Consider the following 16705-nt stretch of genomic DNA (forward strand, 5'->3'; position numbering starts at 1 on the left):
GTTACTCTTTTTTCTCTATTACTTCTTTAATGAGTTCTATTTCACATTAATATTATGTGTTTTCCCTATCAAGTGAAAGATTTCATTGAAAAAAAATGTATATAAGTGGAATATAAAAAGGAAAATCTAAAAAAAAAATTGTTTCTCTTCCAAAACATTTTTTCCATAGTGTTGCTTCCATTATTCCAACTTAATATCATTTTTTTATTAATTTTGTCATTATTCAAGAAGCATCAAATCACCTAAATTTCTTATTATAATTTTATAAATTTTACTATTCTTTTACCATATAACAAAATTAGATTCTCCGCCTTTCGATTTTATATTTATGATATGTACATTAATTAATTTTTTTTAACTAAGTAATATAAGTGTCATAAATAAATTATTTAATATTTCACCCAAAGGCTAATGCACATAAATTCATGGTATTTTAGCAAAACTAAAACTACATTATTTAATACTGAGTGTGTACCTAGTAATCAGTCATTAGTTTACAAAACTTTTTTTCTTTTTTTTTGGCTGTGTGTGACCAAAACCAAACAGAGGACAAAAGAGGTTGCATGTTGAGTCTTCAGGTGTAACTGAAGCTCATAAATAAAGCCAGAAACTTTACAAGAAAAAAGGGGTCAGTGGTAAATTGCACACCACTGTAGTAGATAAAAACCAAGGGCTGATTTTTATTTATTTTTTTCCTCTGGTAATGGTATTGGATATCCATTTTTATACATAGAATTTTGGGTCTATGAATATTAATTTATTAATAGTATTCTCTGTATGGATTGAGTTTCAGTTTCTGGGGTTTTGTTCTTTTTATAGGTGAATGTTGCTGCATGCAACCTAATGGATTCTGACTGATTCTTCCATTTTTACAGTTTACTGGTATGGTATATGATCTTCTCTACCATTGATCTGTTTTCTGTTTTCCCCCTTTTATATATATGTTGCTGTTTCTTTGAATCTCTGTTGCATGGCTTTTATGATAGGTAAATGGTTTTGATTCTTTTTCATTTTTGCTTTTTTTTTGTTTTGTTTTGTGTGGGATTCTCGTAGAACTAATGTGAATTATTGGGCTTTGTACATTTTCAAGATTACAACTTTACTTTCTTTTCTGTGGTGCATAAAATAAAGGGGTTTGAAATTGATTTCTGGATTGGCTGATGTTGCTAGTTGTGAATCACAGGGTTTTGTACATTTTCAAGATTAGGACTTTAGATTTCAGTGTGGTGAATAGAGGGGTTTTCTGGATTGGTTGATTGGGCTTTGTGCATTTCAAGATTAGGACTTTAGTTTTCAGTGTTGTGAATAGAGGGGTTTTTCTGGATTGGTTGATTGGGCTTTGTGCATTTCAAGATTAGGACTTTAGTTTTTGATGAGGTGAATTAAGGGTTTAGGAGCTGATATCTGTATTGGTTGATTGATCAGTTGAGAACGTTGACACATTGATATTGGTGAATGGTAATTCAAGAAATGGGATCTCGGGGGGGAGGTGAAGCAAAGGCAAATGCTTTAGCTACGCAAGGATCACTCTACAGCCTCACTCTTGATGAAGTTCGGAATCAATTGGGGAATTGTGGGAAACCACTCAATAGCATGAACCTTGACGAGTTTGTTAAAACTGTATGGACTATCGAGTCTAATCAAGAAGTGGTGGGGGGAAATGATTACGGGCCAGTGCAGCAAGGGGCTTCTCAGCATCATCCATCGAGCATTACAATGTCCAGGGATCTCAGCAAGAAGACTGTTGATGAGGTGTGGCAAGATATTCAGCAGGGGGTAAAAATAGATAATGTTGATAAGAGAAGCCAGGAGAGGCAACTAACTTTAGGTGAGATAACTCTGGAGGATTTCTTGGTCAAGGCTGGAGTGATTGCCGAGTCGACCCAAGGCAAGAGAATTTCGGGTTTAGTTTTTGGGGTTGATTCAATGTCATTGACACAGCAAGCTCAGTGGACGCACTATCAAATCCCCGCAATGCAACAGGTACCAGAACAGCAGCATCAACAACAACAGCAGAATATACCACCAGTTTTTATGCCAGGCCATCCAATTCAACAGCCTTTACCTGTTGTTGCTAACCCAATTATGGATGCAACTTATCCTGAAACTCAAGTGACAATGTCTCCAGCTCATATAATTGGAACACTATCAGACACACAAACATCTGGAAGAAAGCGAGTTGCTCCACGTGACGTCGCTGAAAATAGTATAGAAAGGAGGCAGAAGCGGATGATTAAAAATAGGGAATCTGCAGCTCGGTCACGAGCAAGAAAGCAGGTCCTTTTGCTTATTTTGCATCTTCTGTGATATTGTTTTTCATCTATGCGCCAGTGAAATTTTACTCTTCTGATTAACAGGCTTACACCCATGAACTAGAGAACAAAGTTTCATTTCTTGAAGAGGAGAATGAAAGACTGAAGAGACAGAAGGTAGGATTGCAATCAAAATAATTCATGCATGAATTCAGTGATATCATTTTCTTCAAACAGTTATACATTCTCATTAGTTCCATGTTGGTTGTAATAATCAATCTTTCTCTGGGGAAGAAACTATAGTAGCTGAATCTGGTCTATGAATGCTGTGACGCTCTAACTTCTTTAAGTTCATTGGCTAAATCTTTAAATGGACAAGATATTTTCCTTCACAATGAAACATGCTATTAATCATTTATGCGATCAGGAGGAAGTACAGTTGGTGATTCATGCCTTCTTTTGTTTCTTTTTCCCCTTGAGATGATTAATCAATTAGCAGAGCCTTTATATTAACAAGTGATTTGTTGTTTCCTGATGAAAGTATGTCAAAGTTATTGGAGGTGTCAAAAAATATCTCCATTAAACTTCTTCATTAGCTATTTGAAATGATAGGAAGGCCATTGAGAACAGTTTTAGACTGTAGAAGGTCTTTAACTATCTTCACTATACTCTTTGATCATAATTTCCCATATGAATATTCTTTTCTTCTCCGTCATATAGATGGTTTTCTCATTCCCTTTTCTGTTTTATTTTGTTGTAGTCCATGAGGCCTTAAGCTACTTTTCTGTTTAACAATATATCTAACGAGTGGAAGAATCAGAAAGTAAAAGCACCTATAGATGCACATCGAGAGGTGACACCTAGTAGTTCTCTAACTGCAAGACTGATATTTATCTGTGGAACTGTTAACTAGAAAAACACTATTGGCTGCTAAAAGATTCAGAAGGTTCTACTTTTTGCAGCCAACATATCCAGCTACACTTGCCTATCAAAAAAAAAGAAGTATATGCCCAGCTACACTCTTAAGGATATAGTTCTAGATTGCAATTATTGTTAGTTTCCCAACTATCTAGCTGTTTAAATCCTTGCTTCATTGCTCTTTTTCACAGAGATCTTTTTATTGCATACTCCTGTATATTGATACTGTATATGTTCAACAAGGGGACGAAACATCACTTAAAAGAAATCAGGGGCACAGATTGTGGGAGGGAGGGCTAGCAGGGACCTATTTAAGTTCTTATTAGTGCTTTCCCATCGAGGGCATCAACATTTGCTTGGTCTCATAAGTAGAAGGGTGTGTTAAAATTTCTCTTTGGAGTTCAATGTCAACCTCAATGCTTGGTCCCTAATATACTCATTTTTAATTGCATAAACTTAGATGTGTAGGTAATACTTTTGCTTGTCCATGCCAACTTTTATTTTCTTTGTTCATTTGGATTGTGTAGTAAACAAGCTTCTGACATGGCAAACCTCAAATGAAGTTTTTTTTTGTACTCAGGGTTGTCTCTTGTCAATTTTCAGTAGTTGCCTAGCTCCCTTCAGTTTTCATGAGTTAATTAAATATGGTTTCTTCTGCAGGAGATCGAGGATATTTTACCGAGTGTTCCACCTCCAGAGCCGAAGTATCAGCTCCGCAGAACAAGTTCAGGCCCTATCTGAATGGTGTTTTTCTATTGTCATTGAAAATTTCACCAGCTAGTAATGCTTCTTTCTCAAAATCCTTGTTCAGGAGAATGCCTTGGTAACTTCTTCGAGTGATTTCCAGTCGATGCCTATGTAGTGTATCCGTGTATGTAATTTTAACAGTTTGGACACAGAGAACATGGTTTTGGTAGCTTTTTTTTCACAATATGTCTAGACAATGAGGACATATATAGCTTAGGGTCATCAGTTAGTAGATACAAAGGTCACAAAACAGCCTGGACTCAGTCTGTCTAAGAATCAAGTGACTCATTTTCTTCTTTCTCCCTTTTCTTTTTTTGTGATTTGGACTGCTTTTGCTTCATATAATTGAAAATGCTCAAATTGGCACAGCTTTGCTGGATCAAACTTGTGGATATTTTAAGAACGTTTCAAACTAATATAACGAGCAAAAAATCTTTGAACATGCACATCTGCTAAATTTCAAGAGCTTAAATACTGCTTTCATATATAAAGCCTGTCGGACAGGCAAGCTGTATCCAGTAGATATATGTCTGAGCTCACATCTTTTTGTCATAAAACCCAAAAGGGAAAGAACAAAAAAAGGCCAATGATTAGCAGCTATGCCTTATGTACACTGTTTCCTAATCTACACTAGCTAGACTAATCACACCCTTCAAAACCCTCATCTGCAAGAAAAAATTACCAGCCTGATGCAAACGCATTAAACTTCAGTTGCCTTATTGGCGCAACCATGAGAATATAACAATGGGAACTTATAGATCCTTCCATACATTAAAATCAGTCGTTGAGCCATTGTAGTTGATTACGCTATCCTGGCACCCCATGAAGTATGTACTTCGCCCCGGATCAACATTTACTAGAGCATGGGCAGTTCCAAGGGGGCTGACTGCAACAGCAACTTCATCTGCACCAATTATCACTTCCGCGTAACCTTTTTCTACCGCATCATTTTCCACCTGTAAGAAATTAGTGAATCAAGTGTAGGACTTGATACTATATAATCAACTTGCCTATGCGAAGTGTAATAGACGAGATGATTTAATCTTCATTTCCCTTTCATTTGATTCAAAAATAATGGCAACTCATGCTTTGGAAGGTTTAGAGGAGCTAGCTGCAAAAATTGAATAACATAGAACTCTTCCAAAGCATGAGCAGAATGCCTGCTTCAATGGTGAGTAAAGAGAGACTATAAATGTAGAGAACCCCCAAAAATTGGACAAAGAGGGAAGGAAGGATTTGAGACATAAAACCAATCGCCCATGCTCATGGTCGTCAAAACATATCTTAGGTACTGAAAAATGTAATTACAAAGAGCAAATAATTATGGCTTACTGTGAACTAAAAAAGTTGAGGATTTTTGCTAGACTGAAGATTTTGAAGGATTTAAAAGAAAGCTTGATTGTGGCTTAGGGTATAATTCAAGAAATACACCAAATCAGTGTAAGTCTAAACTCTAGCATACAATGTAAATGTTCAAGGTCTGAGAATGTTTGCTTTATTTGAAAATTTGAAGGACTTAAAACGAAAGCTTGATTATGGCTTAGGGTTCGAATTCAAGAAATACACCTAATCAGAATAAGTCTAACGAATGAAACTCTAGCATACATTGTAATGTTCAAGGTCTGAGAGTGTTTGCTTTATTTGAAAATTATGGCAAAACTACAAAAGTACCCGGAATACTGTCTTAGCTCCCCAAATAACAAATGTCTCATTGCATGTATGGTGTCTGTGGTTGCCTCTAAGACCACCAGATCTGATCTCACCCAAATGAACTGAAGCACAAACTGCTGCCCCACCTGAACCAAGCATAACCTCCCTTTGTCAATAGGAAAAATCAATTGAAGAATGACAAATACAATTCGTTTAAAATATTCTTCTTCTTCCTTTTTTTTTCTCTTGGAGTATGAAATGTTTAAATTCATCTTGCCGTAAGAAACTAAAATCAAGGGCAAGACAACATTGAGCAACAGCAATCACCCACGCTTAACACTGGACAAAAAAAGCTAGGAACCCCACAAGATTAACCTCCTCATCTTTACAAGAAAATCAATTCTAGACTTGCACATTTTCTTAAATTTCTAACACTTATAATAAATCAATCAACTAAACATTTTTTTTCCTCAAATAGGTAATCAATCAACTGAGCTTTAATATGCCAAAAATAGTCAAGATAGGCATACATAAATCCTTCACAAAAACAAAGCTTTCCTTGCCCTTTAGGTGTTTCTAACTAGCTATCTCCCCCCCAAAATGCTCAATTTTCTTTCTTGCTTTAATAACTCTACATCAATCCACATGAACCTAATAAGACTCGAGGAGAAGGGACAGTAATGCAGCTTCCATTTATAAGGTTAGGATCAGGCATATTCAATAATATTTGACGATAGAAAGATGGGTAAAGAGAGACCTGAAATGGCAGAATCAAGGGCAAGGGAAATAGGATTGATCAACCATCCACGTTTATCTTTGGCAATCGAAGAAGAAGAAGCTGAAAACCTGACAAGATTAGCATTTTGATCGGACCCAGATTGAACCTTAGCATGCCACTCTTCTCGTTGAGGGTTAGAAGTTGAAGGATGTTGGAATCTGAGTGAAACCCATGTGAGAAAAAGGAAAAGGGATAGGAGAAAAGGGAAAGCATGGGGTTTCTTGAGGAAGGATTTGAGTGAGTTCATCAAACTTGAGATTTGGGTTCCCTGATTCTGAAATGGGGCGGTGGAGATTGGAAGTTGGTGGTGGTTCTGGTTACCGGAAGAGGAAAATGTTGTCCTCCTTGGATTTGCCATCATCTCTCACTTTTTCCTTCATTCATATATTCAAACAAACAAACAAACAAACAAACATTACTACTACTATTATTTTCTTCTATTTTTCCCAAGATTATGACCCTTAAATTTATTTATTTTTTATAATTTTGTGCACCTTTTTATCTTACGTTGCACATTTCGTGACTTCACTCAATTGAGGCGCTTGAAAGATATTTGAATGGCACGGTAGACAAAAAGGTACACAAAATTATTAAAGAAGTAAGTTATGGGGTAATAGGATCTTAACTTAGTTAAAGTATCTTTGGAGTTTCGGTTATAATCTAGGGGGTATTTGTGCATTATTCCTAAAATTTATACAGAAAAATCATCATCTTTTGCCTATTATACTCTTGATAGAATAGTTAATTAATTTTGAAGATATACTTATTGAATAAGGTTAGAAAGGTAAAGTTACATCATTTCAATAAGTGCAAAATAAGAAGGTAACATGTAAAAACGGATTGAGCGAGTATCTACGGGACCTAGTTTTTTTTTCAAAATGGTGATGATTTTAGTTGTTTATTTAGGTAAACATTAATAGTTATACATGTAAAAAAAATACAATGAATTTTCATTTTTATATTTTTTTGCTTTGATTTGCGTTATTAATATCTCCATTCAAATTAATTGAATTGTTGAGCTGTTTCACATATTTTTTTAGAAAAATCATAGATTAGACATAATTTTTCACTTCTTTTATCACTTCTTTTCACCTCATTTTGTATCCTATGATTCACAAGGCTCAAAACATTCATTTATTTGTTTTTCTAAGAAGAGATACACCTAAAAACTGCATCTTTCACTCTCCATTACATTACATAACATACATAAATCTGTAATATGGTGGATATTAAGGTTTACAATCAATCATCCTGAGAGAATTTGTTCACTAGTACAGCTAGAAAACTAGCTTTAGTTCAACTCTTTGAAGATAATGTTCATCTAACTTGTAATGTTGGTACTTCAGGGTAATTCCGTCAACACGAGCCTCTCTTGCATTCCATTTTCTTGATCCAAAGAGTCGTGTTTTGATTTTGGAACATTATCGCTGTCTTCAGGTTCTTGCAGAAAGGGTCTGAGGGTCAGAAGTAGGCCGAGCAACTCAATGGCGTTGAGAACAAAGAACACCAACTGATCACCTGTGTTACAAACATCACAATGCCTTTATGTTTAGTTTGTTGGGCTTAACTTTTGTATTTCAAGTGCATCAAAGTAGGCCATCAGAAATGAGTAATTAACTTACCAGGCAGAATATCAGCATCTAGACGCCGTTGTGACCAGGACAATCTGCATAAATTGCAGATCATAAAATTGTGATGATACATAATCTTGTCAATCTATTCGTCTAGATTGATAGACAGTAGACCTTAACTTTCGAGTTAGACAAAAATCATATACATTTCCAATAGACACAATCCCCCATTCACTAAAACTGAAATGAACATCTGATTATATCACTACACCACTCTAGCATTTTCAAATATACCAAGTTAATCTCAGACCCTGCATCGTTACTGGCCAAACATGAAGTACTTATAAGAGATATCATTACATTCATTTGCATGACATGTATATGGTACTAAGTTTGTTTAATGGTGTTGGCTTGAGTAACGCAAACATTGGTGAGAATCCAATTTCCCCAAAACCTAAGGGTTCGTCCACAGCTAAGATCAGGCTGAAAGGTGAGTACTCCTGTACTACCCCTTGTTAGTCCCGAGGGATGGAGGAGGCTAGGTTAGATGAAAGAGGTTTATCGGTTCACGAACATAAGCTGTCCCTGCCTTTTCAGGGTAAGAACGGGAAGAGAAAATGCCTCAACCCAATGTTCAAATACCAAACAAGGTTCAAATTCAAGTGACAAGCACAGAATGACCTTGAAGATCAGCAGATGATAAAGAGAAATTAACAACTTACAATGAGCCCCCGGCTGCAGGGCCAATTGTCTTGAAAAGCGACATTGAGGACATTGAAATGCCATTTGCAGCTCCTCTTTGCTCCTGGGACTGAAGTTAAAACATTTTACTCACACATGAACATTACTGATCACAGTTATATGGATAATAAGGAAAAAAAGTGCTTATGGTATAAGGTAGTTACCACAGCTCTATTCTGCATGATTAGTAAGCCAGTTGTAATTGATACCTGATCAAATATGAAAAATAACCACTTAGACCAAGCAAACAACTTCGAGATACTGAAACTGCAAAAGCCAAACAAAGTTAATTGAGCAGATATATTATTCATAATTTTCATGTATAGGAAATAGGAGATATCATGAACCAGAAAATTAAGATACAACTCATTTACATTCAACGAAGAACCTTAGATATTGAGTAACAAAGCATAAAGCTAACATAAACTTGAGAAAAGAGCTGCAAAGATGAATGAAGCAAAATATTATAGGTCATATATTTCTTTCTCCTCCTCATCATGCACCATCATTTTTGTGAATCATACTGCATACACGCCAACAGTGGGAGTAAAAACATTTCGAATTCAAAAAGGGAAAAACAAAACAAAAAAGGACATAAGTAACTATTCCTGGATATTCACAAAAGCACTACATTGAATTTTTATCATCAATAACTTCATGAAGCTGAAGAACTCAATGATTTAAGGATAAGTTCTTACCGAGAGAATATTCTTTAACATAGATGCACAGTTGAGAGCTATGGAGAGGCCAAAACCAGTTAATAAAGCTATATATGGGTAGCTAGCCAATAAAGGTATGCTTAAAACCTGAAAGATAAGTAAGTTCAATATAATCTAACAGTGAAAAAGAAACTTTATAGGAAGTGGTAGTTATATAAGTGATATGTCAGTTTAGTCAGGGGCATACTGCACCGATCCGAGAAATCATGACAGGCCCAGTAATCCTTTCCACCAGTGGATAAACAAGCAGCTGAAAGAGTAGCAAACCAATGCCTGTAGAGTGATGCAAAACATTAATAGTATTTTTTTGATTAAAAGATGCACAATTTTCCAATATAGTCTGCCTAAAAAGGTTCAGAAAACACAAGGCAAATTGTCCTGCAAAGATTTGAGCAATGTCTACCTGTGATGGCAAGAACTTGTCCAACATCAGAAGTTGTGAAGCTTAAACCCCCAAGGGTCCTTGGACTAACAGCCCAGAGTGAAAATATCTGAAAAAGCACACGACAGTAAGATATATTTACAAGTTTGTTCAAGCTAAGGATCAATTCTCCAGAAGGTTCCTTGGATTTCCCGTTTTTCCATTAAAATGATTTTTCAAAGAAAGATACATTACCTCCAAATAGGCTATATCGTGGAGCTGGAATACACAGTAGACAATAATAGAAGACATTAAGGGCCAATTCATCAGAAGGCTTTTTTGAGAGCTAGGGGCTCTGCGTTCAGAAGGATTTATGTTCTGAGACACATTTAATCCATTTGATTCATCTGGAGATCCTTCAACAGCCTCTTGAAAGTTATTTTTATCTTGTTTTATTTTGTTATGCTTGTGAAGTGTCTCCTGCAACATGTTAGAAGTAGTCAAACTGCAGAAACTGTTTCAGTTAATAAAATCTGGTCCTGTGTGTTTTACAGTGAATTAGTTATGTCAAATTCTTTAGTTCATGTTATGGATTAGAATAGATTATTTTCAAGAATTACATACTATGTTCTTAGCTATGGAACATTATCACGAGTTAAGCAACTGAAGTGTGAATAAGAAAGATATTTATGGAGGAAAGCCTAGATGGCACTTAAAATGAGAAATAAGTATATATAAGAGTAGAAGTTATACCGGAAGCCAAAAGGACATTACTGTTGCAGCTAATGCAAAGACTGATATCAAAAGACAAGGTAAAAAATATGGGAATCTGCAAGGTAGAGAACAAACAAATAAACTTCTTAAATAACCAGATAGAACCAGACCAACCAAAATCTTCTCAATATTGAAAGTTGAGAGTAGTTAAACGTACAGAACAGGAAGAATGTCGCTTACCTCCCAAAAAAGGATTCTTTGGAAAATATGCTTGGATATTTTTCTGCTGGCTAGAAACAACATAAGTGCACAAGAATTGTTAGTCACTATACTGTACTCATAATAATTAGAAAAACAGTTTTAATAAGTAGAGCTTCTAAAAGCTTATGTAAGCTGGTTTTGACACAAAGTAGGACATCTTTCAGGTTCAAGTCATGAAGAGACGTTAAACAAATGGTGCGTTGTTTTAATAGCAAGTCTATTATGCAAAAGTTGTCAGGTACCATGGATGAGATGAAAATTGTTCCTGGATAGTTTCCTCACTATGAGTAAGGGTGTTACAATATCTGGTGGAGTATTCAATTGTTTCACCTTGTGTATGTTGCACGAGTGCAACGCTAGAACCTCTTAGGATTTCCTTCAGCACATCTTTCATCTTGGATCATGGGAATTGGGAGGACATTAAGCAAGTATGCAGTGTATTACTGCAACTTTAACATGCAATAATTTCTAGTAATCGTGACCAAAACTAATTCGTTTAACTAACCACTTATATGAATTTTTGTCCAATACCATATATGAATCAAGTCAGATGAAACACTTCTTTCGAGAGAGATAGTTTTCAATCATCACTACTTTAAAAGTTATCACCAACAATTCCACTATGAGAAGTACTGTACCTGTGCAAGATAACCTCCAATAGCAGGACCAATCACCAATCCTATTCCCCATGACGTGCTTACCTAAATAAATAAGATGCTTAAAAACATTTTATGGCATAGGATCTCAGAGCTATGCAAAAAACCTGTTAAAAGGAAAAGAGAGACGACAGGAAGGAGAGAAGCAACTCACAGCAGATATCCCCAAAGCGTGGTACTCTTTTCGGCAAATTTCAGAAGCATAAGCCTGGAGATATTGTACAACTAAACAAGTTGAATGCTTCCATTAACAATGCTCATCATACTCTTAATTGTATAAAAAGAAGAGCACAAGAAAGGTAGTACTAAATTAGTTTAAACAGGTAAGTAAAAACTTATAATACAAACCAGAATGTCAATCCTGAAAAAATAAGATGTTAATAGTTGACATAAAATTCCACATAGCAGTAAAGACATACCCGCATTGTGCCTATTATCCCGCACAAACTGCCTATAAGGAACCTTGTAACTATCGCCATCCAATAATTGGTACTAAGGCCAAAGAGTGCATTGAAAATAAGCCTGCAGTTGATACCTCATATAAGAAATTAAAAGCAAACTTGAATGAAATTGCACAATTGAATCATAGCTGAATTTTTATGTTAAAACAAAAATCTTATGCATGAGGACAGTGATTAACCAGCACTATACTAACACTGTAATTGTGCCAATCACAACAACTGGCTTTCGACCATAACGATCAGCAATTATTCCCCAAAGAATAGAGGTCAAAGCTCTTCCCAACATGAAAGAAGAACCTTCAAGAAATGACAAAGATGTAAGAAGGAAAACACTGAAGTTACTCAGAAGCAACGATGGACCGATGGTAGACTGACCTAGATATCCAGCATAATAACTAATATCTTCCTCCCTTTCCGCAATGTGAAAATCTCTTACCTGTGGGAGTCAAATGTCAATATTTCCACAACCATAGTGTAGAGACTAGCAGATCAAGAATCACAGACAAGAAGAAAGGAGCTATAAACGACTAAGACACAAGGAAGTTGCTTGAGTAGAATATAAATGATTTAACTTGATGAGAAGCTCTATGTGCAAGTTAATTATTTCCAGTACTATATGGTGTCACCTATAAATGATAAGTTTCTCCTACTCAAACTTCTCTATGTATTCGGCTGGTATATCTGGTTATTTGATGTATGGCAAGAAACTAAAATGAGTTTGCTCAATTGAAAAAAAAAACATTCTAGTTCCAATGAAAGTGTGATTCTCTGGTTTTGTTAACATTAAACTACTACTAAAAAATCTTCGTTTGCAAAGAGAGACAGTACATTGGTGCTTCTCATTACATCACATACTTGTACCTGACCAAATGTTGATTGTCTAATTAAGTTGATTTCTCCACATTTTCATTCGTAATTTAGTTTAACCGCGTGTTCTGGTTTGACATGATACAACTCTGCTACTGCCTAAAGAGGCAACTCTTGATAATGCTTCATTCGTATTTAAGCACCCTAATGCACTAATTAACCTTTTATAGTAGGCGAAGAAAGTTAAATACAATACCGATACCATATCAAACACATTATCACAAGATCATTAAGCTCATGAGTAACATAATGGATATATACCATAAAATAGAGGAAAGGGAAGAGAGATGATATCGGCAAAGCTGCAAAAGATTTGAGAAGAGACAGTATGTTAGTGGAAAATCGTGAACCAAATCTAATGGTGCTGGAAAACAAAACGCAAACAAGTACTGTATAGTCATAATATGTCTTAGAATTTGTCCATGGATATTCATAAGCTCAAAAACAAGGCAACCATAGTCCAAAATCTCTACAATTTGCATCATCATCAATATTCCACTACTTAAACAAAAATATATATATTTTTTTGAATTATTAACTACTTATTCAAAATTATCTTCAAAAAGAGAATTAGGATCAAAACATTTACTATTTGTACAGATGTAGACCAAGCGTTTACTTTGCTTGGGACGATACAGTATAAACAAATTCTCCTATAACACATACAATTGTTAAAAGAAAAGTACAAACAATTAAAATTGTCACACTTAAATATCAACAAAATAATAGCCAGTAGTCTCACAATCAATAAGACAATGGCATTTATATATATATGCATGAGTTTTAACTAATAAACGACGATAAATGGATATAGAATTCAGGCAAATAAACACAAGAATGGACAAAGAGTGAAGGCAAAAACGTTTTATGATATTAGAGAAAGTGACATACATGCACATAACGTAACAACGGAGATGAAGAGGACAGGTTTAACAGGGATGCCATTGTTTGATCGTTTTAACTGTTCAACTTTGCAACCTGGACAATCTTCGTAATTGTTCAACAACCCCTCCTCCATTGTCTTCTTCAAACTAAAACAGAGTCCAACAAAAAGATATATACACTATTTATCTCTAAACCTTACGTATGCATGATATGTGTGTGTGGGAACAAAAGAATTAGTTAATTATAAATCAGGGTAGTTGGAAGATCCAAATCATAATTGATTCTGTATTATTGCACATGTATTTCATTCAATAAACCAGTATAGCATAATAATACTCTATGTCAATGATGCAATAATTCTGGAGTATTAAGTTTCTTGAAACAACAAAGTAATTCAGACAAAATTAAATGCCTATTTGAGTATGTCTCCATCGATGTGTGCACCATATTTTTATATTATAATAGTGTTTAGATAATATTGTAGACGATAAAATTCACGTCGAGAAAACAATGATCAAGAAAAAAAGATTATAGCTTCAATCGTTTTATTATTTCGAGTGTGACTGTTACAATCTCTATGATTCCTTTCAATTCGCCTTTTCAAATATAATTTAAGGGGTCTTGAACTTGGGATTTATCTTGATCTCGATCTTGAACTTAGACTTGATCTTGACTTCAGATCTTGAACTTGGGATTTATCTTGATCTTGATCTCTATCTCGAGCTTGGATTTGATCTCTATTTTCATCTATTTTGAATTCTCATTCGAGCTATCTGGCGGTCTTGATCTTTATAGTTCTTGAAACTTGAATACTTGAGAATTCTGGCGGTTTGAATAATTGAATTCTTGTAGAGAAATTCGACGGTCTTGATCTTTATCATTCTTGAAACTTGAGTACTTGAATTCTTGTAGAGAAATCCGACGGTCTTGATCGGACAAGTTTTCTCTAGTGGAGTTGCGATGACATGACATATGAGCTTTATGGAGAGGCTTTAACTAAATTCATATTTATTGAATTTAAATATTAAATCAATTATATTAATTCATAATATTTATTTGGACTAATATATTCATTATTTTAATATAATTCGAACAATTTCATAAATTTGAATTGATTACATATAATGACCAACAATATTTATTTCTTTTTAAAAAAATATTTTCGTCAACTTATGTATTATTATGTGACATATACAAAACAAGTTTTACAATATTCACTAGTACGGTCCATATATATATATATTGTTTCTTCAAACAAGTTTAGCTTTACGCTTCCTAACTGTTACTACTTCAAAAAATGCCAAAATTTCAACCCAATAATATATTCTTCCAATTATATTTTTTTTCATCACAACCCAATAATTGAATTGTCTCCAGTCTTGTATCATTCCAAATGGGATCGATCAACAACCCCTTGCGTCGTTTAGCCAAACAAAAAAATTAACAAATATATCTTGAATAACGTGTCCTATAATAATGTTATTAGAAAAAAAAATTAGGAAATACATAATTATCCATGGAACTTATATTTTTTTTTCAAGTAGACATCGTAAGTTAAAGGGGTCCTATCACCCCACGAAACCATCCAAAAGCGCAATTAATATATCATTCTGACCCGTTTCAAACCCATCAGTGCTCTCACGCAGGTTGGGCGCGTCAAGAAGTAAAAGAACAACATCCAACCAATTTTAAAACGACATTTGACATTTCCAATTTGAATTAGTTTCCTCACTAAATAGATCCACTCCTTCCTTCCCAAAATTCTCAATTGTTAGCCGCTGGAGATTGCAATTTCTCATTTTGATTCTTTTTTTTAAAAAAAAAAAGACTGTGAAATCAATTTCCTGTGATTAAGTTTTGAGAGAGAGAGATGTCAAATGCAAGCTTGAATCGCATTTGTAATGATGTGAACGATCCAGTGTTGCATTTAACGATGCGATGTAACATGGAGACTTGATGCAATTGCAGACTTTGTGGTCTGAGACAACCCAGGTAGAAGTTTTTGGTCCTGTCCAGGCTTTTGTGTAAGTTCGATACAAATTTCTCTATTGTTTTTTGTCTCAATAAATTCACTGTGTATGGCCCTTTTTAGGAAAATTCATGCAAGTACTCTAGATGGAGGGATCTTCAGGAGATCGATATCCGATTCAAGTCTGTTATCCAAGATTGGCAAATAGAATTAAGGAATTGGAAGAAGCATTATAATTCTATAAAATTAAAGAGAAGAAGATGAAATTGTTGGAGAAGAAAGGTGATCAAATATGTCATGATAAGCTAATCAAGAAGAAGATGATGAAATGTAGCATCTTGAATTGGAAGCTTATCATAGTGTTTGTCGCAGTGTTTTTTCTGATTTTAGGCATTAAAAGAATGTGAATGTTGGAAGATGTAGTTGTATGCCATTGGAATTGCCTTAGTTGTTGTTTGTTGTTTTCGTTTATGTTTGGTTGTTTAATACATTGGAAGTTTGTCTGGTTTAAGGAAACCTTATTTGGTTGTGTAATACATTGTTGTTGTCGTTGATGTTTGGTTGTGTAATACATCTATGTTGTATGATATCTTATGATCATTTAACAATATACAACGTTGTAATCTCTTCTACCAACTTTCTTTCATACTTGATCAAAAGAGACTAATCATAATAACAATCTTTGTGACAAAATAAGAAATTCGTTGTTTTCATTCTTACTGAAAGTTTGAAGTTGATACAACTTGATTAGTTGTCACAGAGAAGAAATTTGCATAAACAAACTTGACAAAACACAATTGATACCCAATAATACACCAAAATATAGTTTGGTATAAAGAAATGTGTACATAATACAATAATAACCAAACATTAAAAAACAACAATTCCAAAGTCAACTATTTCTAAGTAGTTGAATTGATTTGGTTTTCATTAGTAGCAGCAGTTGCAAACCCTGTTTGAATTCTTTTTTCACCCTTCATTTGTTGAAGCCTATTACTCATAATGGCTAATTTCCCTTTCATTTCACTCCAAAACGTGGTTGATAACCAATATCTCCAGTAAGTTCATCAGACCTCGTTGAAGCTTTTGTACCAATGTCAACAACCCTACTACCTTGCATATCATGTAGCATAAATAAACCATAAAGGTTAATAA

The 16705-nt window shown here is 34.6% G+C and overlaps 3 protein-coding genes and 1 long non-coding RNA gene across 6 annotated transcripts; 2 read left to right on the forward strand and 2 right to left on the reverse strand.

Annotated features, from left to right (window-relative positions):
* The first annotated feature begins 484 nt into the window (after window positions 1–484).
* On the forward strand, window positions 485–4301 carry LOC101253950 (ABSCISIC ACID-INSENSITIVE 5-like protein 2). Of its 3 annotated transcripts, none has more exons than XM_026033154.2 (5): window positions 485–700; window positions 820–882; window positions 1184–2277; window positions 2358–2429; window positions 3831–4301. In XM_026033154.2, the coding sequence occupies exons 3-5, from the start codon at window positions 1456–1458 to the stop codon at window positions 3909–3911; spliced, it is 975 nt and encodes a 324-aa protein (XP_025888939.1). In that variant the 5' UTR covers window positions 485–700; window positions 820–882; window positions 1184–1455; the 3' UTR covers window positions 3912–4301. The 3 variants fall into 3 exon arrangements, with proteins under 3 accessions (XP_025888939.1, XP_004249091.1, XP_019071679.1); XM_004249043.5 differs by having other exon boundaries at window positions 564–700; window positions 1426–2277; XM_019216134.3 differs by lacking the exon at window positions 485–700 and having other exon boundaries at window positions 743–882; window positions 1426–2277.
* A 69-nt stretch (window positions 4302–4370) lies between these two features.
* Window positions 4371–6779, reverse strand: LOC101254251 (uncharacterized). The gene is made up of 3 exons (XM_004249044.5): window positions 6325–6779; window positions 5589–5713; window positions 4371–4873 (listed from the first exon to the last, which is right to left on the reverse strand). Exons 1-3 carry the CDS (start codon window positions 6704–6706, stop codon window positions 4670–4672), a joined length of 711 nt encoding a protein of 236 aa, XP_004249092.1. The 5' UTR covers window positions 6707–6779; the 3' UTR covers window positions 4371–4669.
* A 677-nt stretch (window positions 6780–7456) lies between these two features.
* On the reverse strand, window positions 7457–13967 carry LOC101254547 (protein ZINC INDUCED FACILITATOR 1-like). The gene is made up of 17 exons (XM_004249045.5): window positions 13588–13967; window positions 12958–12998; window positions 12205–12265; window positions 12024–12126; window positions 11788–11890; window positions 11523–11576; window positions 11351–11413; window positions 10692–10741; window positions 10491–10566; window positions 9993–10217; window positions 9780–9867; window positions 9564–9649; window positions 9356–9463; window positions 8822–8866; window positions 8639–8727; window positions 7968–8011; window positions 7457–7863 (listed from the first exon to the last, which is right to left on the reverse strand). Exons 1-17 carry the CDS (start codon window positions 13712–13714, stop codon window positions 7688–7690), a joined length of 1539 nt encoding a protein of 512 aa, XP_004249093.1. The 5' UTR covers window positions 13715–13967; the 3' UTR covers window positions 7457–7687.
* A 1152-nt stretch (window positions 13968–15119) lies between these two features.
* LOC101254853 (uncharacterized) lies at window positions 15120–16165 on the forward strand. Its single transcript, XR_183198.5, has 2 exons — window positions 15120–15573; window positions 15674–16165. It is a non-coding gene; the product is annotated as an uncharacterized lncRNA (long non-coding RNA).
* The last annotated feature ends 540 nt before the right edge of the window (window positions 16166–16705 follow it).

The sequence above is a fragment of the Solanum lycopersicum genome, chromosome 10 (genome assembly GCF_036512215.1).
Source record: "Solanum lycopersicum chromosome 10, SLM_r2.1".
Lineage (NCBI taxonomy): Eukaryota > Viridiplantae > Streptophyta > Magnoliopsida > Solanales > Solanaceae > Solanum > Solanum lycopersicum.